Below are 26,723 nucleotides of genomic sequence, written 5' to 3' on the forward strand. Positions count from 1 at the left end.
TGGTGCTGCTTACATACAGATGGTCTATGTCAATAGGCATGTGCCAAAAAAGATGAATGTGCCTTTGAAAGGGTTATGCATGTTTTCACATATAAAAACAATGTTTGATACATATGTCATGGTTGGGGATCAATAAGTGTGCCACTAAAACAGTTCACATACTTAATCCGAGTAAAACAACTGTAGAAAAGACTGGATCTTAAAAGAGTACAGCAAAGTCATTAAAAGCACCTGTCATTCAAAGGTCAGTAATTGTTATACAGTGTTGAATTCGGTTGCACCTGCTCAGTAGGAGCTAGTGAACACACCCTCCATTCTCTCCTAAAGCCTCTGATGTCTTGGTGCTCAGCCTTGCACACACACTACTGGGGTGTGGTCAAAGAGGACACTAACCTGGCTGGTGCATTTTCAACCTCTGCTCGGACTCTTGAGACTCAACCTCTAAAAAAGCACAGAAAATACTAGTACGGTAGTGACATTTTGATTCAACACTGGAATTAAGTTTATTCTTTTGTGGTAGGGCTATTTTGTGGTAGGGCAAATCTTACCTGTTTTTAAAATAAGGTTTTTACAGTTACTTTTGTACAGTATTTCTGTTCTAGTATCTAGTGTGTTAACCTAGTTGGACCACTTTACTGGATCATTGTCATACGTGTCCCATAAGCCTTCGGTCTAACTAAACCATGGAACATCTGAAGTTAGTTCTGCAGTATTTTCAGTTCAACTCCAAGTCTATATCAAATGGAATATGCATCGTACTGGCCCTGATCAGTGTGAAGCTCTACACCAGCTTTGACTTCAACAGCCCCTGTATTTCACAATACAACGAACTCTACGCACTGGGAGGGATGTTTGTCTCGCCTTTAATATTCTTCTTCCTGGGAATCTTGGTCAATCGACCCACAGGAGTCATGATGAAAGAATGATTGAGACCCATTGGGAAGAGAAGCAAAGATCCTGCCATTGTCAAGTGAGTTTTCAAGTGCTGCTGTCAAACCACCTCATGTTCCTGTGTTTATTACCACACCATTACCACTACCATCACAGCTTTTAGTCCAACAACTACTACTGCTTCCTGTAATTATTGGGATGTTATAACCCTCTGCAGGTACATGTTCTCTGCCATGATGCGGAGGGCTCTACTGGCGCCAATGGTGTGGATTCTGGTCACTCTGCTGGATGGGAAGATCTTCATCTGTGCTTTCAGCGTGAGTGTAGACCCCAAGCCGTTCTCTGGTAGCTATAACCACAACACCTTTTAATTACAGTATAACCTTAACTCATAGCACTGCATCTCTTATTCTGACTTTGACCCAAACCCTCACCCAGAGTAAAACTAGTCTTGTCCAGTCTAGTCTTGTAACATTCCAACTTTAACTTAGTTGTACTCTATTCTTTCACAGGCATGCCCAACAACACTGGCCTGGACCTGGACAAGCTCATGGCCAAGGTGCCCTGCAAGGAGGACATGGTCTTCAGGAACAGCACATTTCGTAAAGCTGTTCAACGCTAACGTGCGCTGCTACTCTCAAGTGAGTGTACTCCCATTTTTAAATAACCCTGAAACTGGGGTGTGTCAGAAACAATCGTCCTGATGACCTCCATTCTCTATTCCGAATGCCAATGCTTTCTACTATACTTCCCTGACAAGCGATTGGATGGTCTATCCTCCTCTTCTTCATTATTTTGGGTGCACTGGGCCGTCTCATCAAGCCCTGCTTCGACGACCATGCCACCAACCTCCAGACTCTCTACTAGAACAACTACCTGGACATCGAGCAGAAACTCTTCGACGAGATGCGTGCTGCACTGCCGCGATTTTGCCCGCAAGTGCGTGGTGCAGTTCTTCGAGGGCATGCGGGAAGACACGGTGCTAAGACTGCCTCTCTCACCCGAAGTCAGGTACGGGAGGAAAGAAGATATGGTGGAAGAAGAGGAAGAGAGACTCCATGGGATTACCAAGCAGGAACAGATGGATCAGCTGCTTCAAACATGGTTCCAGTGTAAGCCTGAGCTGGATGTCACTAGAATGGCCTACAGGCCTAGAGTGTGTGTCACCTGGGAAGACCACAATGGAAAAACCCTCTACTCAGACGTTTAGATGTGTGTGTGTATGATTGTGTAATTGTTTAAATAGTACTTATTCACTTATGCCTGTTTTCCACGGGCTGTATACTAAACATTCAACACAAATATGTTTAAACTAGTAGAGAGTGGACCTAGAAACCATGTGCTGAATGTGCTGAGACTTAGACTGACTTGTTTTGCATAGTTCATTTTACATACTGCTCAACTCCATGGATATCAGACAGATGCAAGTTAGAAATGGACTGACTTACTCAACATGTAACATTTTGCTAGTTTTTTTCCAAAAGGTACCTGGTACTAATTAGTGCCTAGTGGTGTTAGATTTAATTAATCCCAAAGTAATTCATAGGTTACTACTGTGTAATTACAATTTTACCATACATGTGTTTTGGTAAATAATTGGTAATTTTTGTACTGTAAAATTAAGTTTAAATGAATATTGTTTATATTGTATGTGTAGTTTCTTAGATATATTCAGTTGTGTTGATATGGCAGCTTGCAGCCGCCATGTTGCTCTGTGATCATTCAACACGTTTACAGTTAAAAAGAAAGAAACTTTTTTTCCACTGGGAGAGGAAACCGGAGGGCAATTCCTGACGATGAGTCACTGAACATGCCCAGACCCCAGACAACACACACGAAGAGGGATGTTTCTTCCCCTAAACCTACCAGCATGGACTCTTTGGTACTTTAGGAAATTATATACCCATTTTTGCTTTTACTCACGGTTTTAGTTTTTCAACCGTTCTACCTCAAATATCCTATCTCACGGCTATAGAATGTAAGTTTGCATTACTTAATTTACTCCAGATTTTCTTCTCTGTTATTTTCCTGTGGAATCACATGGTTTGTTTTAGGGCTTTAGCTCTACACGGCATGTGCTAGTATGAACCAATGATGAAGTTATGCAGTTGATCAGCTTCAGTTTAGCAGGAAACACAAGTTATAAACTGTTACCTTACATTAGACTGTTATACTTAATTTTATGTTCTGCGATCAAATTCAATCCATTAGTAAATGAAGTAGGCATTCCCAGTTGTTGCAGCCCCAATTACCAATAGATAGAATGCTCTTATCACCATATTCTCTTACTGGGCAGCTCAGATTAAAAAGATCTAATGTATCTCTCTAACTTTCTGCAGCGTGACTCCCCAGTGTGCAAGCTCCAAAATAGGAAAATCCTCCATTGCTCTCCAGTGTCAGACCACACAACAAACATTTCAAAATGGCTGCTCTCATCACAGAGAACTTCAAGTTTGTCTCGCTCTTCTTCAAGAGCAAGGACGTAATGATCTTCAATGGCCTGATAGCCCTGGGCACGGTGGCAAGTCAGACCATGTACAACATATTTGCCTTCGACTGCCCGTGCTCCTCCGGGCGGAACTATCTCTACGGCCTGGCAGCCATCGGGGTGCCCGCCCTGGCATTCTACCTCGTTGGCATCATGCTGAATAAGAGTACCTGGGATCTGGTGTCTGAGTGCCGCCTCAGGAGGTGCCGGAAACTATCGGGGGTGGCTGCCTTCGCTGTCCTAGGCACTGTCGTTGGCAGAGCGGCCGTGGCTCCCGTGACATGGACTGTCATCTCACTATTACGTGGGGAGGCCTATGTGTGTGCCCTCAGTGAGTTTGTGGATCCTTCAACCTTGGAGGGTTTTCCCTCTGGACAGGGGTTAGACGTCATGGCCAGGTTTCCCTGTAAGGCCACGGTCCCACAGGAGATGCAGGGTTTCTGGGCGGAGATTGAACGCCGGCTGAAGTACGAGTCTCAGGTATTTCATTTTATCTCATTCCACTATTCCATTTTATTTTCCTGTGTGTTTGATAACAATATGTTTGTGGCATTATAGCTGGTGGAAAGAGGAAGTCCGAATTAAAATGATTTATCACTGTGTCATTACATTAAAAGGCTTATCATTGCCCTTATGTTTCCTGGATTAATTTCTTGGCTGTTCGGCTTCTCTTCCTGTGGTGAATTGTCATAGTGTTTTTCCTTTCAGCTGCTAGGGTGGCTGATGGTGGCGGGGATGGCAGTGGTTCTGTTTCTCCTGCTGTGCATGAAGCGCTGCTGCTCTCCCCTAGGCTACCAACAGGAGGCGTACTGGTCCCAGTTCCGCTCCAACGAGCACGACCTCTTCCAGCGCACGGCCGAGGTGCACTCCCGTATCCTGGCTGTTGAGAGCGTGAAGAGCTACTTTGGCTTCGTGGCCCTGGAAAAAGAGGAGAAAGAGCAACTGGAGGAGCACCAGAATGCCAGCCCCATCTCTAGTACAGAGTGGAACCGGATCACTGGGGTCTACCTGTACAGAGAGAAAAAGGGATTGCCCCTCTACAGCCGCCTCAACAAGTGGGCCCAGTACAGTGCGGAGAACAACATAGATGCCATGGAGAAAGAGATGGACACTCTGAGCTGACTGGCACTGGACACCCCAGTGTTCTTCAGCCCTGATCCTGGAAACCGACCGGGAGTGCAGGCTTCTGCTCCAGCCTAGCACTGACACATTCAACTGATTAACTTAATAGTAAAGTCCTTGATTAGTTGAACGAATCAGGTGTGTAAGCACAGGGCTGGAGCAAAAGCATGCACATCCGATGTGTCCCCAGGACCAGGGTTGAAGAACACTGGCCTAGGTAGATTAGTCTTTTACTTGTATTATCCCACATTTATATGTGTAACAACCTTCAGCTAGTGATGGCACATTATAACTATGTCAGTAAATTGGAATGGACTCAAATGTGGGTTGAACTAATGTTCCCAAAGTTACACTGTCATTGTTCCCCATTTACGTTCTCTTCCAGTTTTCAAATGGTTGTAATGGTTGATAAAGGATGATAGTCCAAATGATTTTTTCTGAGTTTGTGTTCATATGCTTATTGTCTAGTTCAGGGTCCATGTTTAACAGAATGTTGTATGCAGGTGTTTTACCCACCCTCTCAATAAGAGACAAGCTCTCAGACTAGATGGCCAGTTACTGTAACATCCTGCACTTCCAAACATCAGCTCATAGACAGAGCACCTTTTTCTCTGTCAGGATTCAGTTCTATAGATTTGTTCTTAAAAACTGCCTATTATGCCTGTCATCCTGATTATCTCTAAGATAGTCGCTAAGTCTGTCTGTCTGTCTGTCTGTCTGTCTGTCTGTGTGTGTGTGTGTGTTTATCTCTTTGTTTATCTGCTTGTCTGTCTGACTATCAGATTCACTGGCTGCCTGATTGTCCGACTGTCAAACCCATCTAAATGTCTGCTTATCTGTATAGGACAGGAATCTGAACTCATCATGAGGGACCGCAGATGCTTGTGGGGCTTCGTACCCCCGGCCCATCCCTGGTCTAGGAGCCGTTCATGTGTACCTACCTGTTTGCCTGTTTGTCTGTCTATGTTTCCATCATTGAGTTCCTGCCCAACTGCATTGCATCAACCAATAGTTGCGTGCCACAACTGCAATGTCATCAACTGTGCAGTCAGGCATCAGATTGCTATATCATTTGATGTGGTTAGCTGATATGTTGAATATGTATCCAGGCGTTGTAAGCTCTGGCATGGCATCTGCAATGTAGTCGGCCAGAAACTCGACCCATCTGTCTGCCTGCTGCCTGTCTGCCTGCTTGCCTTTCTGCCTTTCTGCCTGTCTGCCTATATGGCTCCTGCTCTGTTGTCGCCTAGTAATAGCATACAGCTGGAAAGAGGGCGGGGGAGGGAGGGAAGTAAAATGAGAGGGAAAGTGAGCAAGGCAGAGAGAAAGGAGGGGGGCGGGTGAAAGCAGAGCTGTGATGCAGACAGCGAATCACATGAGCAGGGATATGTTTACAAACTGAGCTGAGGAGGCGTGCTCACTAGCTCCATTATGAGGAAGCAGGACTGAGAGCCAAGAGAGAAAAAGAGAGACTGGGACCAGAGGAGAGCGGCTGCCTGGGTTAAACTTAGCAGTGTTAGGCTCATTTTCTCTCTCTCTTTTTTCACCTCCTCTTTGTCTGTTTTGGAGGAAGGGGGGAGCAGATGGTTGGGGCTGACAGAGCAGAGAGCACAATGCCAGTGCAGGCATGAGGAGCTGCTTTCACAGGAACACTGGGCACTGCAGGGAGCCATTCACATCTTTCCTTTGTTTCCCATAATTGGCAGAGTCAGGTTTTAACAGCAAGAGAGGAAATCTATGTCGAGAGGAAGGAGGACTTCAGAGGAGCAAGGGAGGTATGGGTAAGCCTTGTGAGAATGTTTTCTCTCCTTTTGGACTAATGTCTTTAACCTGCCAGGTTTGGATGTTTACCTCCTAATATAAACAACGCTATGATCTGGATATCTTTTTGTTTATTTGAAGAGTGGAGCCATTGCAATACGGCTATATATGATTATATAATACCTTTTCACACTTGTTTTGAGCATGATTTTTGATTGAAAAAAAGTAGCTATCAATTCCTGATGACGTTGCTTGATTATTCACATCATGCTTACCTAAATCATCACAAAGGAGAGTGGATTTCAACAATGAATGACTTGTTTTTGTAATATTTTACTGGAAAACAGAGCATCATCCACAAGAGAGCTTCTTGAGGAACTGAGAGTTTTTATCCCAAAGGGATTGACTCATAGCCTACAAACACAATAAGGATTGACTAATCAGTCCTTTTCATTGGGGACAGAAGAGTTTGGACTCACATCATTGTCTGGAAGACAAGCTCCTCGATCTGTCTGCACCCCAACAAACAAAGACCTAGGAGTGGTTGTGATCCGAGACACAGTGACCCTGGTGGTCGTGAGTGACTTCAGACGTTTTGACCCCAATCCACTGATTCCCTGGGTCTCTGGCCGTCTGGAAGCTGATTTAATGCACCCGGTCCGGTGGTGTAACGGTGAGTGTGTCCTTCCTATGTGTAGTCGTGTAACAATGACCTTTGTGTTTGTGGTGTAACAATGTTTTGTAACGTTACAATTGGTTTGCATCTGAATGGATACGACTCTTATGGTCCTGTCTGTTTTGTGTGCCTTTCTTTTTAACGCTTAGCCCTAAACACTCTCCCAGACAGCATGTGTTCAAAGAGTGGCCTACCTCTTAGAGCTCGACTATCAATGATTTACTAACATCCTCCTAAAATTACAGATGCCCCCTCCCTCACCCAAACCCAGCACACCACCCCCCTCAGAGACAGAGACGGTGGAATGGCCCTTCTGGCCTGACCTTTACACAGGCAGAGAGTGACCTTTGACCCAGAAGGTATTCTACTCATTGTGGGACTATGGGTGGCATTAGACCTTAGGGTTGCTCACCATTCTCTCCCTAGATAGTTCTGCTGATGATGGTCTGAAATGGCTGCATGGACTGAAAGAACCCAATTCCCCATCTCCCCTCAGACCCACACAGCACACACACACAACACACACACAGCACACACACACACGTCTAAACGTCTGAGTAGAGGGTTTTTCCATTGTGGTCTTCCCAGGTGACACACACTCTAGGCCTGTAGACCATTCTAGTGACATCCAGCTCAGGCTTACGCTGGAACCATGTTTGAAGCAGCTGATCCATCTGTTCCTGCTTGGTAATCCCATGGAGTCTCTCCTCCTCCTCTTCCACCATCACACACACAGACAGTACAATTATTCATGCCAATTGTTGACAAGCATGCACCTGTTAAGAAACTAACTGTGAAAACTGTTAGAACCCCCTGGATTGATGATGAATTTAAGCATTTTATGGTTCAAATCAATTATGCAAATTAGGTGGCAAACCAGTCAGACTGCTCAGCTGATTGGTTGACATACTGTAACAGACTTAACGAAAAGAAGAATACATTATATTACCAAACAAAAATAAATTACATAAAACCCAATTGAAAAAAACTTTGGAGTACCTTAAATGATATCATGGGCAGAAAACCCAATGAATCTCCATAGTTCATTGAAGTTGATGGGTCATTTATAACAAAACCTTTCGATGTTGCCAATCATTTCGATGACTATTTCACTAGTAAAGTGGAAAAACTTAGAAGTGAAATGACAACATTGAACACTGAACCATCATATTAAGATCTAGTAATGAAATAGAAGGAATGCTGTTTTGAATTTGGTCAAGTTAGTGTGGGAGAGGTGGAAAAACTATTGTCATCCTTCAATAATGATGAGCCACCAGGTATAGACAACCTTGATGGGACACTATTGAGAATGGTAGCAGACTGTAGTGCCACCCATATTTGCTATATCTTTAACTAAAGCCTAAAAGGAGTGTGTGTGTCCACCGGCGTGGAAGGAAGCTAAATTAATTCCTTTGTCTAAAAATAGTAAAGCACCCTTTGCTGGCGCTAACAGCCACACAATTAGTTTGCTGCCTGTTCTCAACTTGTACTGCACTGACTCAGATGACTGATGATTGGTTAAAATAAATGGATAATAAGATGATAGCTGGAGCTGTATCGTTAGAATTCAGTGCAACCTTTGATGTTATTTATCATAAATTGTTATTGAAAAAACTCACTTGCTATGGCTTTACTATTTATTTTTTTACCTTTATTTGAACAGGAAGTCCAATTGAGACCAAAGTATATTTTACTAGGGTGCCCTGCATTTTACAATTTACACATTTTATAGAATACAAGCAACAGTTAAAATACACAAAAATACACCAAAATCTCTCAGCTACCTGGTCTTCAATCAATACCCTAAACTGCCGGAGCGGCACCAGAACATCCAATTTCAACGAGATCTGCAGATTGTTCCAGCAGTGGGGTGCATCAAAAACGAAAAGCGGATCTACATCACCTGCCATCACATGGTTGGAGAGTTATTTATCCAATAGAACCCAGAGAGTGTTCCTCAATGGAAGCTTCTCTAAAATCAGATACAGTTGAAGTCGGAAGTTTACATACACCTTAGCCAAATACATTTAAACTCAGTTTTTCACAATTCCGGACATTTAATCCTAGTAAAAATTCCCTGTTTTAGGTCAGATAGGATCACCATTGTATTTTAAGAATGTGAAATGTCAGAATAATAGTAGAGAGAATGATTTATTTCAGCTTTTATTTATTTCATCACATTCACAGTGGTTCAGAAGTTTACATACACTCAATTAGTATTTGATAGCAAAGTTTTGGGTAGCCTTCCACAAGCTTCCCACAATAAGTTGGGTGAATTTTGGGCCATTCCTCCTGACAAAGCTGGTGTAACTGAGTCAGTTTTGTAGGCTTCCTTGCTCGCACACGCTTTTTTAGTTCTGCCCACACATTTTCTATAGGATTGAGGTCAGGGCCAATACCTTGACTTTGTTGTCCTTAAGCCATTTTGCCACAACTTTGTAAGTATGCTTGGGGTCATTGTCCATTTGGAAGACCCATTTGCGACCAAGCTTTAACTTCCTGACTGATGTCTTGAGATGTTGCTTCAATATATCCACATCATTTTCCTTCCTCATGATGCCATCTATTTTGTAAAGTGCACCAGTCCCTCCTGCAGCAAAGCACCCCCACAGCATGATGCTGCCTCCCCCGTGCTTCACAGTTGGGATGGTGTTCTTCGGCTTGCAAGATACCCCCTTTTTCCTCCAAACATAACAATGGTCATTATGGCCAAACAGTTCTATTTTTGTTTCATCAGACCAGAGGACATTTCTCCAAAAAGTAAGATCTTTGTCCCCATGTGCAGTTGCAAACCATAGTCTGGCTTTTTTATGGCGGTTTTGGAGCAGTGGCTTCTTCAATCAATCAATCAATTTTATTTTATATAGCCCTTCTTACATCAGCTAATATCTCGAAGTGCTGTACAGAAACCCAGCCTAAAACCCCAAACAGCTAGTAATGCAGGTGTAGAAGCACGGTGGCTAGGAAAAACTCCCTAGAAAGGCGAAAACCTAGGAAGAAACCTAGAGAGGAACCAGGCTATGAGGGGTGGCCAGTCCTCTTCTGGCTGTGCTGGGTGAAGATTATAACAGAACCATGCCAAGATGTTCAAAAATGTTCATAAGTGACAAGCATGGTCAAATAATAATCAGGAATAAATCTCAGTTGGCTTTTCATAGCCGATCATTAAGAGTTGAAAACAGCAGGTCTGGGACAGGTAGGGGTTCCATAACCGCAGGCAGAACAGTTGAAACTGGAATAGCAGCAAGGCCAGGCGGACTGGGGACAGCAAGGAGTCACCACGGCCGGTAGTCCCGACGTATGGTCCTAGGTGCTCAGGTCTCTCAGTTGGCTTTTCATAGCCGATCATTAAGAGTTGAAAACAGCAGGTCTGGGACAGGTAGGGGTTTCGTAACCGCAGGCAGAACAGTTGAAACTGGAATAGCAGCAAGGCCAGGCGGACTGGGGACAGCAAGGTGTCATCATGCCCGGTAGTCCTGACGTATGGTCCTAGGGCTCAGGTTCTCAGAGAGAAAGAGAGAACGAGAGAATTAGAGAGAGCATACTTAAATTCACACAGGACACTGGATAAGACAGGAGAAGTACTCCAGGTATAACCAACTAACCCCAGCCCCCGACACATAAACTACTGCAGCATAAATACTGGAGGCTGAGACAGGAGCGGTCCGGAGACACTGTGGCCCCATCCGAAGAAACCCCGGACAGGGCCAAACAGGAAGGATATAACCCCACCCACTCTGCCAAAGCACAGCCCCCGCACCACTAGAGGGATATCCTCAACCACCAACTTACAATCCTGAGACAAGGCCGAGTATAGCCCACAGAGGTCTCCACCACAGCACAAACCAAGGGGGGGCGCCAACCCAGACAGGAAGATCACGTCAGTAACTCAACCCACTCAAGTGACGCACCCCCTCCCAGGGACGGCATGAAAGAGCACCAGCAAGCCAGTGACTCAGCCCCTGCAACAGGGTTAGAGGCAGAGAACCCCAGTGGAGAGGGGAACCGGCCCGGCAGAGACAGCAAGGGCTGTTCGTTGCTCCAGAGCCTTTCCGTTCACCTTCACACTCCTGGGCCAGACTACACTCAATCATATGACCTACTGAAGAGATAAGTCTTCAGTAAAGACTTAAAGGTTGAGACCGAGTCTGCGTCTCTCACATGGGTAGGCAGACTGTTCCATAAAAATGGAGATCTATAGGAGAAAGCCCTGCCTCCCGCTGTTTGCTTAGAAATTCTAGGGACAATTAGGAGGCCTGCGTCTTGTGACCGTAGCGTACGTATTGGTATGTACGGCAGGACCAACTCGGAAAGATAGGTAGGAGCAAGCCCATGTAACGCTTTTATAGGTTAACAGTAAAACCTTGAAATCAGCCCTTGCCTTAACAGGAAGCCAGTGTAGGGAAGCTAGCACTGGAGTAATATGATCAAATTTCTTGGTTCTAGTCAGGATTCTAGCAGCCGTATTTAGCACTAACTGAAGTTTATTTAGTGCTTTATCCGGGTAGCCGGAAAATAGAGCATTGCAGTAGTCTAACCTAGAAGTAACAAATGCATGGATTAATTTTTCTGCATCATTTTTGGACAGAAAATTTCTGATTTTTGCAATGTTACGTAGATGGAAAAAAGCTGTCCTTGAAACAGTCTTGATATGTTCGTCAAAAGAGAGATCAGGGTCAAGAGTAACGCCGAGGTCCTTCACAGTTTTATTTGAGACGACTTTACAACCATCAAGATGAATTGTCAGATTTAACAGAAGATCTCTTTGTTTCTTGGGACCTAGAACAAGCATCTCTGTTTTGTCCGAGTTTAAAAGTAAAAAAGTTTTCAGCCATCCACTTCCTTATGTCTGAAACACAGGCTTCTAGCGAGGGCAATTTTGGGGCTTCACCATGTTTCATTGAAATGTACAGCTGTGTGTCATCCGCATAGCAGTGAAAGTTAACATTATGTTTTCGAATAACATCCCCAAGAGGTAAAATATATAGTGAAAACAATAGTGGTCCTAAAACGGAACCTTGAGGAACACCGAAATGTACAGTTGATTTGTCGGAGGACAGACCATTCACAGAGACAAACTGATATCTTTCCGACAGGTAAGATCTAAACCAGGCCAGAACTTGTCCGTGTAGACCAATTTGGGTTTCCAGTCTCTCCAAAAGAATGTGGTGATCGATGGTGTCAAAGGCAGCACTAAGGTCTAGTAGCACGAGGACAGATGCAGAGCCTCGGTCTGACGCCATTAAAAGGTCATTTACCACCTTCACAAGTGCAGTCTCAGTGCTATGATGGGGTCTAAAACCAGACTGAAGCATTTCGTACACATTGTTTGTCTTCAGAAAGGCAGTGAGTTGCTGCGCAACAGCTTTTTCTAAAATTTTTGAGAGGAATGGAAGATTCGATATAGGCCGATAGTTTTTCCTTGCTGAGCGGCCTTTCAGGTTATGTCGATATAGGACTCGTTTTACTGTTGATACAGATAGCTTTGTACCTGTTTCCTCCAGCATCTTCACAAGGTTCTTTGTTGTTGTTCTGGGATTGATTTGCACTTTTCGTACCAAAGTACGTTCATCTCTAAGAGACAGAACGCGTCTGCTTCCTGAGTGGTATGACGGCTGCGTGGTCCCACGGTGTTTATACTTGCGTACTATTGTTTGTACAGATGAACAAGGTACCTTCAGGCGTTTGGTGCAGCACAGAAAGACCTAGCAAAGCTGCAGCTGGCTCAAAACAGAGCAGCACGCCTTGCCCTTAAAGGAAAACTCCACCCAAAAACTATATTTTGGTATTTGTTTCATTAGTCCATTGTTGATATATTCCCAAAATGTTTTGCATTCAGCAATCAAGTTTTCAAGATATGTGCATTTTGCATCATATGATGCGAAATGCATCATACAGGCCATATTTCTGTATTTTGAGAACATTTTGGGAATACAGTATATCACTAACTGACTAATGAAACAAATACAAAAATATAGTTTTTGGGTGGAGTTTCCTTTAACTGCACATACCGAACTAACATCAACAACATGCATGCCCGTCTTTCCTGGTAAAGGGTTGACGAGAGATGAACTGCTTTTCTTCTCCTTATGAGAAATATTACTGTGTCGAAAATTCCAGATTGTCTGCATAATCAAATAACATTCAGATCAGATACCCATACATACCCCACAATACATGCCACCAGGGTTCTCTTCACAGTCCCCAAGCAAACATTTCTAAAAACATGTTTTTACTTTGTCATTATGGGGTATTGTGTGGGTGAGAGAAAGAAAATCTATTTAATCAATTTTGAATTCAGACTGTAACAACAAAATGTGGATTAAGGCAAGGGGTATGAATACTTTCTGAAGGCACTGTACACACACTCACATACACACAGACATCCCCAGGCCGACAAACAATCCACATGAAAAAATAATATAGTATAAAATGGTATAAATACTGTAGTGTTACTATCTTTATATACAATAGTATTCACTGTAGTGGACTTTACTGTATTACTCACTGTAGTGTTTTTGCAGACATTACTGTAGTTTACTGTAGTATTTACTATAGTGTTTTTATTTTACTATATTTGACATAGAAGTGGGGACTTTCTCCTTGAGGAAACCTACTGGACAAATACTAAAATAGCAAATTTACCATAACCTGTAGGCAGGCAGGTCTGCAGACTGAACCAATTGCTCATAGTGTCTGCTTTTTTCTATAACCTGTATGGAACACAATATATGGTCTATACTTGGTATGTAGGTTTCTCACTCACGGGTGGCATAAATTGGGATATGGGGGCGGGGAATGGGTGGGGTATATGCAAATCAAAACTGTAGTATTACTTTTCTTTTTATATAGTGTTTTTGTGGACACTAGTGCTTTTGCAGACATTACTGTAGTATTTACTACAGTGTTTTTGTGGATAATACTGTAGTATTTACTATAGTATTCTACCGTATACTATAAAATTATATAGTAAGGACTACACATGATCGAGGGATACTACAATGTGTAGTGTATTCTACAGTGTACTACAAAATTCTATAGTAAGGTACTACACATGATCTAGGGATACTACAGTGTGTAATTTAGTATTCTACATTAAACTACACAATTCTATAGTAGGTACTACACATGATTGAGGGATACTACAGTGTGGAGTATACTACAGTTTACTACAGAATTCTATAGTAAGTTCTATAGTATTCTATCGTAAACTGTAGTATTTTTGTATGTGGGATGTGTAACACATTTCAGTCTAACAAAAATAATGTTGTTATTCCTATGTAATTGCTTTTAGATGTTTAATTATAGGGATAGAGTTTGTGTTTGAAGGACCATGAATGGAGAGAATATGTGGTCGTGGAATGTTTCTGTGCTGGAAACATTGGTTATGGAAATGTTTTGTAACAGATTAGCCTCCAAGGAATGTTACTAAAGTGTTTTTCTTGATGTCATTATCGAGTGCCTGGCTGCTGGGGTGGCCTTCAGACATGGGACACACACACATCACACACACACAGGCCTTACTGGGGGAGCTGGTCCAACACACACCCCACTCCCACTGACAGCTCACTTTTCAGTTGAAGTAACTAATTACTTTGTGAAAAGTTTGTGCAACTCAATGAAGTTCAACAATGGAAGTAGTGTTATATTGATATGTGAAACAAGAAGCTGCTGAATGGCTAACAGTATGCAATATGCATGCCCAGCCTTGGGAGCACACGTGCAATGAGATGAACCAAGAGTCCAGTGCTGGTCAGACAGACTCTGCAGCCTACCTCAGAGTATAAAAGAATGGAAAACATTCATGCTAATAGGACATTCCAAATTCCAAATTTAATTAGATTCAGTCTGCTTCAGATGTAAAACATCCTCTGTGCACTTAGTAGATGAACACACCAACACACACACCACTTAATGTTTTGAAATGCCACATGTAAAACATACTAATTCCTCGAATGTAAAACATCCACGTCACTGAAATGTGCTTCAGAATCCATTATTGAGAATGACGTACGCACTGAACCCCTCTTGTCTTTTGTGTGCAAGGACAGAAGGGCCTGTAGAGTTTGGTCAATTAGACTCAAGGCTCTCTGTCTTTCTCCTCTCAGGATGTCTGTGCGGTTTAGGATCGCAGAGCTCAGACCCTTACGGCAAGATGACATCGGAAGATATCTACAACCTGCCCCTCAACGTGTACGTCATCATCCTGGGCATCGGCCTCTTCATCTTCATGCTCAGCCTGATCTTCTGCTGCTACATGTTCAGGTGAGGCTTAATTCACGGCAGTGATCACCTAAATTCTTGGAAAAAAGGGTTAAAAAAAGGTTATACGGCTGTCCCAACAGGAGAACCATTTTGGGTTCCAGGTTATAAAACTCTGTGGAAAGGGTTCTACAGGCAACCCAAACGGTTCTACCTGGAACCAAAAGGGTTCTAGCTGGAGCCAACAAGGGTTCTCCTATGGGGACAGCCGGAGAACCCGTTTAGGTTCTAGATAGCACCATTTTTTTCTAAGAGTGTAGGGGCTATATCATTAAGCAAGGTCAATGACTTATGGGTGTGGTACTCTCAGTAACCCATAGTCAGCTATAGCTTCCTTTATAGACCACAATGTTAAAGAGTTATGTTTTTGTCAATGTTAGCTCAGCTGGCTAAATTATTGATCCTGCTTTGGGAAGTACAACCCTGAGGCAGACACAATCAGGTAGTACAATAGGTTTTAAACAACAATGTGATTAATGCTAGGTATTGAACAACCTCATGACATCATCAGCTGCCAGGCTTTTTGCTAAGACTGTGTTTACACCTGGAGCAAAATGTGTTTTCTGGCCAAATCTGAGGCAACATATTCTACACTTTCTTGTTGTCCAGATGAAGAACCAAAAATACATACTGAAATTTGCTCCTGATCAAGTGCTTTGCAGCTGTAGCACAGCCAAGTGTAGACACATTGTGACTTGCATTTGACATTGATGTGAATACTATAGGGAAAACTGGTCTCCATGCCAACACATTGGGCACAATGAGACATGATATGATAGAGAGATGAGATATACTGAAAAAAATATAAACGCAACATTTAACAATTTCAAATATTTTGCTGAGTTACAGTTCATATAAGGAAATCAGTCAATTAAAATAAATCATTTAGGCCCTAATCTATGGATGTCACAACTGGGAATACAGATATGCATCTGTTGGTCACAGATACCTTTTTAAAAAAGCTAGGTGCGTGGATCAGAAAACCAGTCAGTATCTGGTGTGCCCACCATTTGCATCATGCAGCGTGACACATCTCCTTCATATAGAGTTGATCAAGCTGTTGATTGTGGCCTGTGGAATGTTGTCCCACTCCTCTTCAATAGCTGTGCGAAGTTGCTGGATACTGGTGGGAACTGGAACACGCTGTCATACATGTCGATTCAGAGCATCCCAAACATGCTCAATGGGTGACATGTCTGTTGAGTATGCAGGCCATGGAAGAACTGGGATATTTTCAGCTTCCAGGAATTGTGTACAGATCCTTGCGACATGGGGCCGTGCATTATCATGCTGAAACATGAGGTGATTGCGGCGGATGAATGGCACGACAATGGGCCTCAGGATCTCGTCATGGTATCTCTGTGCATTCAAATTGCCATCGATAAAATGCAATTGTGTTCGTTGTCCATAGCTTATGCCAACCCATACCATAACCCCACCACCACCATGAGGCACTCTGTTCACAACGTTGACATCAGCAAACTGCTCAGCCACACGACGCCATACACGTGGTCTGCGGTTGTGAGGCCGGTTGAACGTACTGCCAAATTCTCTAAAACGACGTTGCAGGTGGCTTATGGTAAAGAAATAAACATATCATTTTCTGGCAACAGCTCTGGTGGACATTCCTGCAGTCAGCATGCCAATTGCACGCTCCCTCAAAACTTGAGACATCTGTAGCATTGTGTTGTGTGACAAAACTGCACATTTCAGAGTGGCCTTTTATTGTCCCCAGCACAAGCTGTACCTGTTTAATGATTATACTATTTAATCAGCTTCTTGATATGCCACACCTGTCAGGTAGATGGATTATCTTGGCAAAGGAGAAATGCTCACCAACAGGGATGTAAACAAATTTGTGCACTACATTTGAGAGAAATAAGCTTTTTGTGGGTATGGAACATTTCTGGGATCTTTTATTTCAGCTCATGAAACATGGGACCAACGCTTTACATGTTGCGTTTATATTTTCATACCAGATTAATCTAATATGAAATTATTTGGCGTCAAAACACTATGTGTATCTGCCAGTGTCAAAAATAATGTTTTTAAATCCCTTTTTATAATTCTGTTTCAGGTTAAGGCGACAAGGCACAAGGGAGCAATACGGATATAATGAGGTAATTTCATCTTGTTTGAATAAACATTTGTACTGTCAGACATACAAACACTAAACAAAACTCTTCAAAAAAGTTGTACATTTCTCAATTCATGATGACTTTGATCTGTTGCTTCTTGATTTCTTTGGATTGGCAGATGTTGTTGTTGATGATATGTTTAGAAAATTGATTTATATGGATTTATAAAGCTGTTCTTTTGTTTTTATTTTATTGTATAAAATAGTTCCCTCTGTCAAATATATGCATCTTTGTTTCTAGGTTGTTTTGAAAGGAGCAGGAAAGAAACTGAGTCTTCTTGGAGTAAGTTGATTTCATTGGTCCAGCTATGCACTTTACAAATAAGAACATTTTGTTTCAGCAGGGGGATATAATATTGGCCTTGGCATCAGAGGGTTATGGTGGGGAGTGAGAGAGTTAGTTTTTTGAAGGGGAGTGTAAACGTGATCTTTTCCCATCCTACAGCAGACCTGTGCCGTGTGCTTAGAAGAGTTCAAAAGCAGAGACGAGCTTGGAGTTTGTACCTGCTCACATGCCTTCCACAAGAAGTAAGTCCCTTCCCACAGTCTTGGCTTTGATGGCATGAAGTGAACAGCTGCAGGTATACTCAGAGGGAAGAGATCAAAAGCAATGAAACACTAAAATTGTAATGTTAAAAAATCATGACAAAGCCCTCCAGGTGTAGTGTCAAAGTGACAGGCATTTACTGTCTGTGTGACTTTGTCATTTGACTATATGAGCCTGTTTACCCCTAACGCAAGCCATATGTCTCTCCCTAGTCCAGGGGTGTCAAACATACGGCCCGGAAGCCCATTCAATCCGGCCCGCGTGTGATTTGAGTAAAAAAAATGAGTGTGTAACAATTGCCGAAATGAGCATAGAAAATTCCTAAAACAATTGATAGACAACTTGTAGCAGGTGATTTGGAAGGAGTCAGGCGCAGGAGGGGTAAATCACAGAATAAATGGTTTATTCGGCAGATACAGCGGTACGCAGCAATGCGTAAAACAACTACAGTGAAGTAATAACGGCGCACTGGAGAAAACAAAACACACAGGTGAAAATCCCGGCGATAAGGTACATAAAGCTCCACCGAGCTATCGACACCTCCACATGAAACAATCACACACAAAGACATGGGGGCAGAGGGAATACTTATACAGGGACTGATGAGGGGATATGAACCAGGTGTGTGTAAAAACAAGACAAAACAAATGGAATGATGAGATGAGGAGCGGCAGTAGCTAGAAGGCCGGTGACGACAAATGCCGAAGCCTACCCGAACAAGGAGAGGAGGCAGCTTCGGAGGAAGTCGTGACAGTACCCTCCCCTTGACGCGCAGCTCCAGCAGCGCGCCGACACCGGCCTCGGGTACGGCCAGGAGGACGGGGAGCAGGGCGAGACGGATGGCGACGGTGGAAATTCCGCAACAGGGAGCGATCGAGGACATCCCTCACCGGGACCCGGCACTGCTCCTCCGGACCGTACCCCTCCCACTCCACGAGGTACTGAAGGCCCCCCACCCGACGCCTCGAATCCAGGAGTACGCCGGGGCCCCCTCGATGTCCAGAGGGGGCGGAGGGACCTCCCGCACCTCAGACTCCTGGAGCGGACCAGCCACCACCGGCCTGAGGGAGATACGTGAAACGAGGGGTTAATACGGTAATCAGGAGGGAACAGCAACCTATACGTAACCTTGTTAACTCTCCTCAGGACTTTGAACGGCCCCACAAAACGCGGGCTCAGCTTCCGGCAGGGTAGGCGGAGGGGCAGGTTCTGGGTCGAGAGCCAGACCCGATCACCCGGTACAAAGACCGTGGCCTCACTGCGGTGGTGGTCAGCGTTGGCTTTCTGGCGACGCACGGAGCGCAGGAGGTGGACGTGGGCGGCGTTCCAGTTGTCCTCTGTAGGAGCTTCGGTCTGGCTCTGATGCCATGGTGCCAGGACCGACTGATACCCTAAAACTCATTGAAATGGAGATAGGTTAGTGGAGGAGTGGTGGAGAGAGTTCTGGGCATATTTGGCCCATGGCAAGAACACGACCACTCCCCCGGCTGGTCCTAGCAGTAGGACCGTAGGAACCTACCCACATCCTGATTTACCCGTTCCACCTGCCCATTAGATTCGGGGTGAAACCCAGAGGTCAGGCTGACTGAGACCCCCAGACGTTCCATGAACATCTTCCAGACCCTAGACGTAAACTGGGGACCCCGGTCAGACACTATGTCCTCTGGCACCCCGTATTGCCGGAAGACGTGAGTAAACAGGGCTTCCGCGGTTTGCAGGGCCGTGGGGAGACCGGGCAGAGGAAGGAGGCGGCAGGCTTTAGAAAAGCGGTCCACATCGACCAGGATGGTGGTGTTACCCTGAGAGAGGGGAAGATCAGTTAGGAAGTCAATCAATGAGTGGGACCATGGCCGTTGTGGAACTGGTAAGGGATGTAACTTAACCAGGTGCCTAGGTGCCTTACTCTGGGCGCAGACCGAGCAGGAGGAGGCATACACCCTCACATCCTTAGCCAAGGTAGGCCACCAGTACTTCCCGGTCAGGCAGCGCACTGTACGGCCGATGCCTGGGTGACCAGAGGAGGAGGACGTGTGTGCCCAATAGATAAGACGATCATGGACACTAGACGGCACATACCGCAGCCCAGCTGGGCATTGAGGTGGAGATGGCTCTGTGCGTAACGCCCGCTCTATGTCCATGTCTACCGCCCACACCACCGGCGCCACAATGCAGGAGGCCGGGAGTATGGGGGTGTTGTCTATGGGCCTCTCCTCTTTGTCGTAAACCTCCGATAGTAATTGGCAAAGCCAATGAAGCCCTGCACCTCCTTTACCGTGGTTGGAGTCGGCCAATTACGCACGTCTGAAATGCGGTCTCCCTCCATCTCCACACCTGAGGTGGTGATGTGGTATCCGAGGAAGGAGACAGATTGTTGGAAGAACAGACTATTTTCTGCCTTGGCATATAGGTCATGCTCCAACAGTCGGCCCAGCACTCTGCGAACCAGGTACACATGCTCGGCGCGCGTAGCGGAATACACCAGAATGTCATCGATGTAGACCACCACACCGTGACCAAGCATGTCCTGAAACACCTAGTTCACAAAGGACTGGAAGACTGATGGAGCATTCATCAACCTGTACGGCATCACCAGGTATTCATAATGCCCCGTGGTTGTGCTAAATGCTGTCTTCCACTCGTCCCCTTCCCGGACATGCACCAGGTTGTAAGGACTCCTGAGATCTAATTTCGTGAAGAAGCGCGCCCCATGCATTGATTCGATAACAGAGGAGATGAGGAGTAGAAGGTAACTATAGCGAATGGTAGTTTGATTAAGTGCACGGTAATCAATGCAAGGGCGCAGACCTCCGTCTTTCTTCTTCACGAAAAAGAAACTTGAGGAGGCGGGTGAAGTAGAGGGACGTATGAACCCCTGGCGCAGGGACTCAGAGACGTATGTCTCCATAGCCACCGTTTCAGCCTGCGACAGGGGATGTACAGTGAGGGAAAAAAGTATTTGATCCCCTGCTGATTTTGTACGTTTGCCCACTGACAAAGACGTGATCAGTCTATACATTTAATGGTAGGTTTATTTGAACAGTGAGAGACAGAATAACAACTAAAAAATCCAGAAAAAAGCATGTCAAAAATGTTATAAATTGATTTGCATTTTAATGAGGGAAATAAGTATTTGACCCCTTTGCAAAACGTGACTTAGTACTTGGTGGCAAAACCCTTGTTGGCAATCACAGAGGTCAGACGTTTCTTGTAGTTGGCCACCAGGTTTGCACACATCTCAGGAGGGATTTTGTCCCACTCCTCTTTGCAGATCTTCTCCAAGTCATTAAGGTTTCGAGCCTGATGTTTGGCAACTCGAACCTTCAGCTCCCTCCAGAGATTTTCTATGGGATTAAGGTCTGGAGACTGGCTAGGCCACTCCAGGACCTTAATGTGCTTCTTCTTGAGCCACTCCTTTGTTGCCTTGGCCGTGTGTTTTGGGTCATTGTCATGCTGGAATACTCATCCACGACCCATTTTCAATGCCCTGGCTGAGGGAAGGAGGTTCTCACCCAAGATTTGACGGTACATGGCCCCGTCCATCGTCCCTTTGATGCGGTGAAGTTGTCCTGTCCCCTTAGCAGAAAAACACCCGCAAAGCATAATGTTTCCACCTCCATGTTTGACGGTGGGGATGGTATTCTTGGGGTCATCATAGGCAGCATTCCTCCTCCTCCAAACACGGCGAGTTGAGTTGATGCCAAACAGCTCAATTTTGGTCTCATCTGACCACAACACTTTCACCCAGTTCTCCTCTGAATCATTCAGATGTTCATTGGCAAACTTCAGACGGGCCTGTATATGTGCTTTCTTGAGCAGGGGGACCTTGCGGGCGCTGCAGGATTTCAGTCCTTCACGGCGTAGTGTGTTACCAATTGTTTTCTTGGTGACTATGGTCCCAGCTGCCTTGAGATCAATGACAAGATCCTCCCGTGTAGTTCTGGGCTGATTCCTCACCGTTCTCATGATCATTGCAACTCCACGAGGTGAGATCTTGCATGGAGCCCCAGAACGAGGGAGATTGACAGTTATATTGTGTTTCTTCCATTTGCGAATAATCGCACCAACTGTTGTCACCTTCTCACCAAGCAGCTTGGCGATGGTCTTGTAGCCCATTCCAGCCTTGTGTAGGTCTACAATCTTGTCCCTGACATCCTTGGAGAGCTCTTTGGTCTTGGCCATGGTGGAGAGTTTGAAATCTGATTGATTGATTGCTTCTGTGGACAGGTGTCTTTTATACAGGTAACAAACTGAGATTAGGAGCACTCCCTTTAAGAGTGTGCTCCTAATCTTAGCTCGTTACCTGTATAAAAGACACCTGGGAGCCAGAAATCTTTCTGATTGAGAGGGGGTCAAATACTTATTTCCCTCATTAAAATGCAAATCAATTTATAACATTTTTGACATGCGTTTTTCTGGATTATTTTGTTGTTATTCTGTCTCTCACTGTTCAAATAAACCCAGTGAGAACCCTCTGCGGCCATGAAAAGGTGGGGTCGTGTAGTGCTAGCCAGGGAAGGCCCAACACAACAGGGAAGTCAGGGGACTCAATAATATAAAAGGTGATTTGCTCTCTATGGGTCTCCTGCGTAATCATAGTGACTGGTGCTGTAACCTCCCTAACAAAACCTGACCCTAATGGTCGACTGTCAAGTGCTTTGATGGGCAATGGAATGGACAGGGGAACCAATGTAATACGTAGACTATTAGCTAAAGACCTGTCCATAAAGTTCCCAGCAGCGCCTGAATCGACCAGCACCTAACACTGGGGAACTACAGTGTAATCAGGAAAGTTTACGTGGATGGTGAAATGCGCAGCAGAGGGCTCTGAACGAGTGAGGGTTTGCGCTACCTAAGGTGACGCGAGAGTGCCCTGCCTGCCGCCTCCAGACCCAGATGAACTCTGACGACAGCGTGCAGCAGAATGTCCTCTCTTGCCACAAGAGTGACACTGGATCTGTCATCCTCCGTTCTCCCGGATCGCTGCACCACCCAGCTCCATCGGAACGTGATCCGGGTTGAAGGGGGGTGAAACATGGCAGGCACCTTCCAGGACGTCCTCTCGAAGCCAGCAGGTTGTCCAACCGGATGGCCATGTCCACCAGTTGATTGAAGATCAACGTGGTATCCCGGGAGGCTAGCTCCCATCGGATGTCCTCACGCAGGCTGCACCAGAAGTGGTCGATGAGGTTCCCGCTCGTTCCACCCAGACCCAGCCGCTAGAGTTCTAAACTCCAGGGCAAAGTCTTGCGAGGTCCTCGTCCCCTGCCTCAGATGGACCAGCCACTCGCCTGCCTCTCTTCCTTCAGGGGGATGATCGAAGACTGCCCGGAAGAGGCGAGCGAACTCCCCGTAGTTGTCCAACACGTCTCCTCCTTCACTCCAGACCACGTTGGCCCACTCCAGGGCTTTCCCCGAGAGGCAGGAGACGAGGGCGGACACCTTCTCCCGACCCGATGGAGCCGGGCTGATGGTGGTAAAATAGAGGTCCAACTGCATGAGGAAACCCTGGCAGCGGGCCGCTGTCCCGTCATATTCCCTCGGTCGAGACAGGTGAATACCTCTGGGCGCTGGGGTGTGGGTGGCTGGATCCGGTTGCTCGGCTGGTTCCGCAGGGTCGGGTCCTCTCCTCTCCAGGCGCTGGAGGACCTGGAGAACCCGATCCATCGCTTCACCCAAGCTGGCTAACATGTTGGAATGCTCCCGGACCCGCTCAACGACTCCATGCTGTTGGGCATGAGCATAGAAAATTCCAAAAACAATTGATAGACAACTTGTAGCGGGTGATTTGGAAGGAGTCAGGCGCAGGAGGGCTAAATCACAGAATAAATAGTTTATTCGGCAGATACAGCAGTACGCAGCAATGTGCAAAACAACTACAGTGCGGTAATAACGGCGCACTGGAGAAAACAAAACACACAGGTGAAAATCCAGGCGATACGGTACATAAAGCTCCACCGAGCTATCGACACCTCCACATGAAACAATCACACACAAAGACATGGGGGGCAGAGGGAATACTTATACAGGGACTGATGAGGGGATATGAACCAGGTGTGTGTAAAAACAAGACAAAACAAATGGAATGATGAGATGAGGAGTGGCAGTGGCTAGAAGGCAGAAGCCTGCCCGAACAAGGAGAGGAGGCAGCTTCGGAGGAAGTCGTGACACAACTATTTCTTTTAAATTTAGACTGCGATGAAATATAACACATTTTCAGTGCGGCCTCTTTGAAGACCGAATGTGGCCCCCGGGGCAAAATGAGTTTGACACCCCTGCCCTAGTCTAATGACTTCTCTCACAGGATATGTTTGACATGTTAGTAGCCAATGGCCTATATAATAATATGCAGGGTGGTGTGTACAGTTTAACCTTCCCCTGAATTGTTATATTATTAACTGTGTACAGTGTTGTTACAATGTGCAAATAGTAGAAGTACAAATGACAAGGGGAAATAAATAACCAGATAAATATAGGTTTTATTTACTTTGGTGTTTGTGCTCCACCAGTTGCCCTTTTCTTATCGCAACAGGTCACACATTTTGCTGCGATGATTGCACACTGCGGTATTTCACCTAACAGATAACGGAGCTTATCAATATTTGATTTGTTTTCAAATAATTTTTGGGTCCTTGTAATCTGAGGGAAATATGTGTGTCTCATATTGTCATACATTTGGCCGAAGGTTAGGAAGTGTAGCTCAGTTTCCACCACATTTTGTGGGCAGTGTACACATAGCCTTTCTTCTCTTGAGAGCCAGGTCTGCCTATGGCGGCCTCTCCCAATAGCAAGGCTATGCTCACTGTCTGTACATTGCAAATGTTTTTCTCTGTTTTCTGTCAGTCTGAATCTATCTCTCTCTCTCTCTCTCTTTCTTTCTCTCTGTCTCTCTCTCTGTCTGTCTATAATATAATACCTTCCCCGCTCTGCCCCCACGCAGGTGTCTGTTAAAATGGCTGGAGATCCGCAGTGTCTGCCCCATGTGCAACAAACCCATCTGCCGTTTGCAGCCAGACCCCCCACAGGGCGCAGAGGGGCCCCAGAGCCCAATGGAGGTGTGAGAGGAGAGAAGGACCCCACTACAGCACCTCAACACCACTAACTACAGTCCCAACCTGCCTCTCCCAGCCCGTCCGACCCCTAAAAATCACACCCTGGTTCAGGTGAAGGGAATCAGGCATTCCATCCTGACCTCTCCCATATATCCCTATCCTAGATTTCTGACAGACTATTTGAATCCACTCCACTCTTTGAAGGTGTTAGAGCCCTGCAGGTGTGTGTGAGATGAGACTTTAAAGTGGAACTCATAGAACAATATTGGAGGACAAACTGACAAACTGTCAATACCCTCCATCCCATGTTGCCAAGTGAACATAGGGTGTCCACTCTGATTGGTCGATGAGTAACATGGAACCTGGATGGAGGTGACACCCACATACCATGCCCATAGCTGCCAATATGGGCCTATGAGGTATCCAGCTATGACATAGGGTACAGTGACCCTGTCTCTAAATAACACATCAGGGTCATTCTTGATTTGCAGTGCCTTTTGGGCATGGCATTTTGGAAGAAATTAACTTTATTTTTGTTTAATTGTTTTTATTTAAATGTATTTGGGTATATCTTCACATTCTAAATCAATTAATATGGCCGATTAATGACTTTAAATCATTTTGACAATAACCTTGTGCCACCAGTAGGAGTAGTAACACCAATGATGCCATTGTTGTACGTCAGATTCAGCCTGCACTGTCGGTTGAGGGATGAGCATCGCGTAGGAGTGACCCACCTGTCGGAAGACAATGCAATTATGGTAATACCAATGACAAATTTTTTGTAATTGAGGATTTTCTTAAATGGAGGCCACAGCTGCTCAAATCTAATGTCATTAACCATTTAAAAATAATTTACTAAAGTTATATGATTAATCGCTCACAATGTAATTTCCCTTCATTTAAATTGATTAGCCTAACACTAATGACACTTTATTTAGACACACCAAATTATAACACTCTAAAAGGTTGTGATTAGCTAACAACTTTCTTTAATATAGACTCTTCCCCCAATAACAGTTTGCCCTGGAGGGAATGCTCAATGTCCTTATATATATTTTGTGTAATGAGTAATCTCAGAAACCCAGAACTAACATCTTGTGTATTTGCGTCAGATGCTTGATTAGATTCTGGAGGAGATGTATGAGGAAAGATACTAACACGCTTAGCGAAGTCTCTTTAAACAATGCATTAAAGATACAGTTTTGCAGTAGAAAGGACATGCATTATGTTTTATTATTAATAAACAGTTCAATATAAACAAAAACGTGTATAATGTGTAACTATTTGTCATTAAGTGTTTTTCATGGTTGAAAAGCTGAGGGACGCAAATGCCATAGAAATTCAATTAAATACATAGTCTTTAAGTTATTTCTAAGGAATTGTTTTGTATTATAACTGACTTTCAATAAAGTGTAGTGTTTCAGCGATATTGAGAACTCTGTCATTCATTCTGAAGCATTAAGCATGCAAATGTTGTACATTCATCTGACCCTGCATGGCCTTAGCTGTGCATGACTGAATTATTTTGACATTCCATCAAACTATACTGAACAAAAATATAAACGCAACATGTAAAGTGTTGGTCCCATGTTTCATGAGCTGGAATAAAAGATGGCAGAAATTTTCCATACGCACAAAAAGTTTATTTATCAAAAGAATTGTGCACAAATATTTTTTACCTCCCTGTTAGTGAGCATTTTATCCTTTGTCAAGATAATCCATCCATCTGACAGGTGTGGCATATCAAGAAACTAATTAAACAGCATGATCATTACACAGATGCAGCT

At 44.6% G+C, this 26,723-nt stretch overlaps 3 protein-coding genes across 6 annotated transcripts; all 3 read left to right on the forward strand.

Annotated features, from left to right (window-relative positions):
• The first annotated feature begins 683 nt into the window (after nt 1–683).
• Nucleotides 684–1,513, forward strand: LOC121553275 (calcium homeostasis modulator protein 3-like). The gene is given in 3 exon segments (XM_045211488.1): nt 684–970; nt 1,109–1,236; nt 1,404–1,513. Coding segments are annotated over 3 exon segments (525 nt in total).
• Nucleotides 1,514–2,683: 1,170 nt separating this feature from the next.
• Nucleotides 2,684–4,932, forward strand: calhm2.1 (calcium homeostasis modulator family member 2, tandem duplicate 1). Of its 2 annotated transcripts, none has more exons than XM_041866481.2 (3): nt 2,684–2,869; nt 3,231–3,859; nt 4,073–4,932. In XM_041866481.2, exons 2-3 carry the CDS (start codon nt 3,314–3,316, stop codon nt 4,499–4,501), a joined length of 975 nt encoding a protein of 324 aa, XP_041722415.2. In that variant the 5' UTR covers nt 2,684–2,869; nt 3,231–3,313; the 3' UTR covers nt 4,502–4,932. The 2 variants fall into 2 exon arrangements, with proteins under 2 accessions (XP_041722415.2, XP_041722416.2); XM_041866482.2 differs by having other exon boundaries at nt 2,687–2,869; nt 4,088–4,932.
• Nucleotides 4,933–5,845: 913 nt separating this feature from the next.
• On the forward strand, nt 5,846–26,363 carry LOC121553397 (RING finger protein 122). 3 transcript variants are annotated; one of them, XM_041866469.2, is made up of 7 exons: nt 5,846–6,282; nt 6,726–6,935; nt 15,047–15,203; nt 17,278–17,320; nt 17,579–17,620; nt 17,783–17,865; nt 24,822–26,363. In XM_041866469.2, the coding sequence occupies exons 1-7, from the start codon at nt 6,279–6,281 to the stop codon at nt 24,940–24,942; spliced, it is 660 nt and encodes a 219-aa protein (XP_041722403.1). In that variant the 5' UTR covers nt 5,846–6,278; the 3' UTR covers nt 24,943–26,363. The 3 variants fall into 3 exon arrangements, with proteins under 3 accessions (XP_041722403.1, XP_041722404.1, XP_041722405.1); XM_041866470.2 differs by having other exon boundaries at nt 6,729–6,935; XM_041866471.2 differs by having other exon boundaries at nt 6,215–6,276; nt 6,729–6,935.
• Nucleotides 26,364–26,723: the final 360 nt, after the last annotated feature.

The sequence above is a fragment of the Coregonus clupeaformis genome, chromosome 37, assembly GCF_020615455.1.
Source record: "Coregonus clupeaformis isolate EN_2021a chromosome 37, ASM2061545v1, whole genome shotgun sequence".
In the NCBI taxonomy this organism is placed as follows: domain Eukaryota; kingdom Metazoa; phylum Chordata; class Actinopteri; order Salmoniformes; family Salmonidae; genus Coregonus; species Coregonus clupeaformis.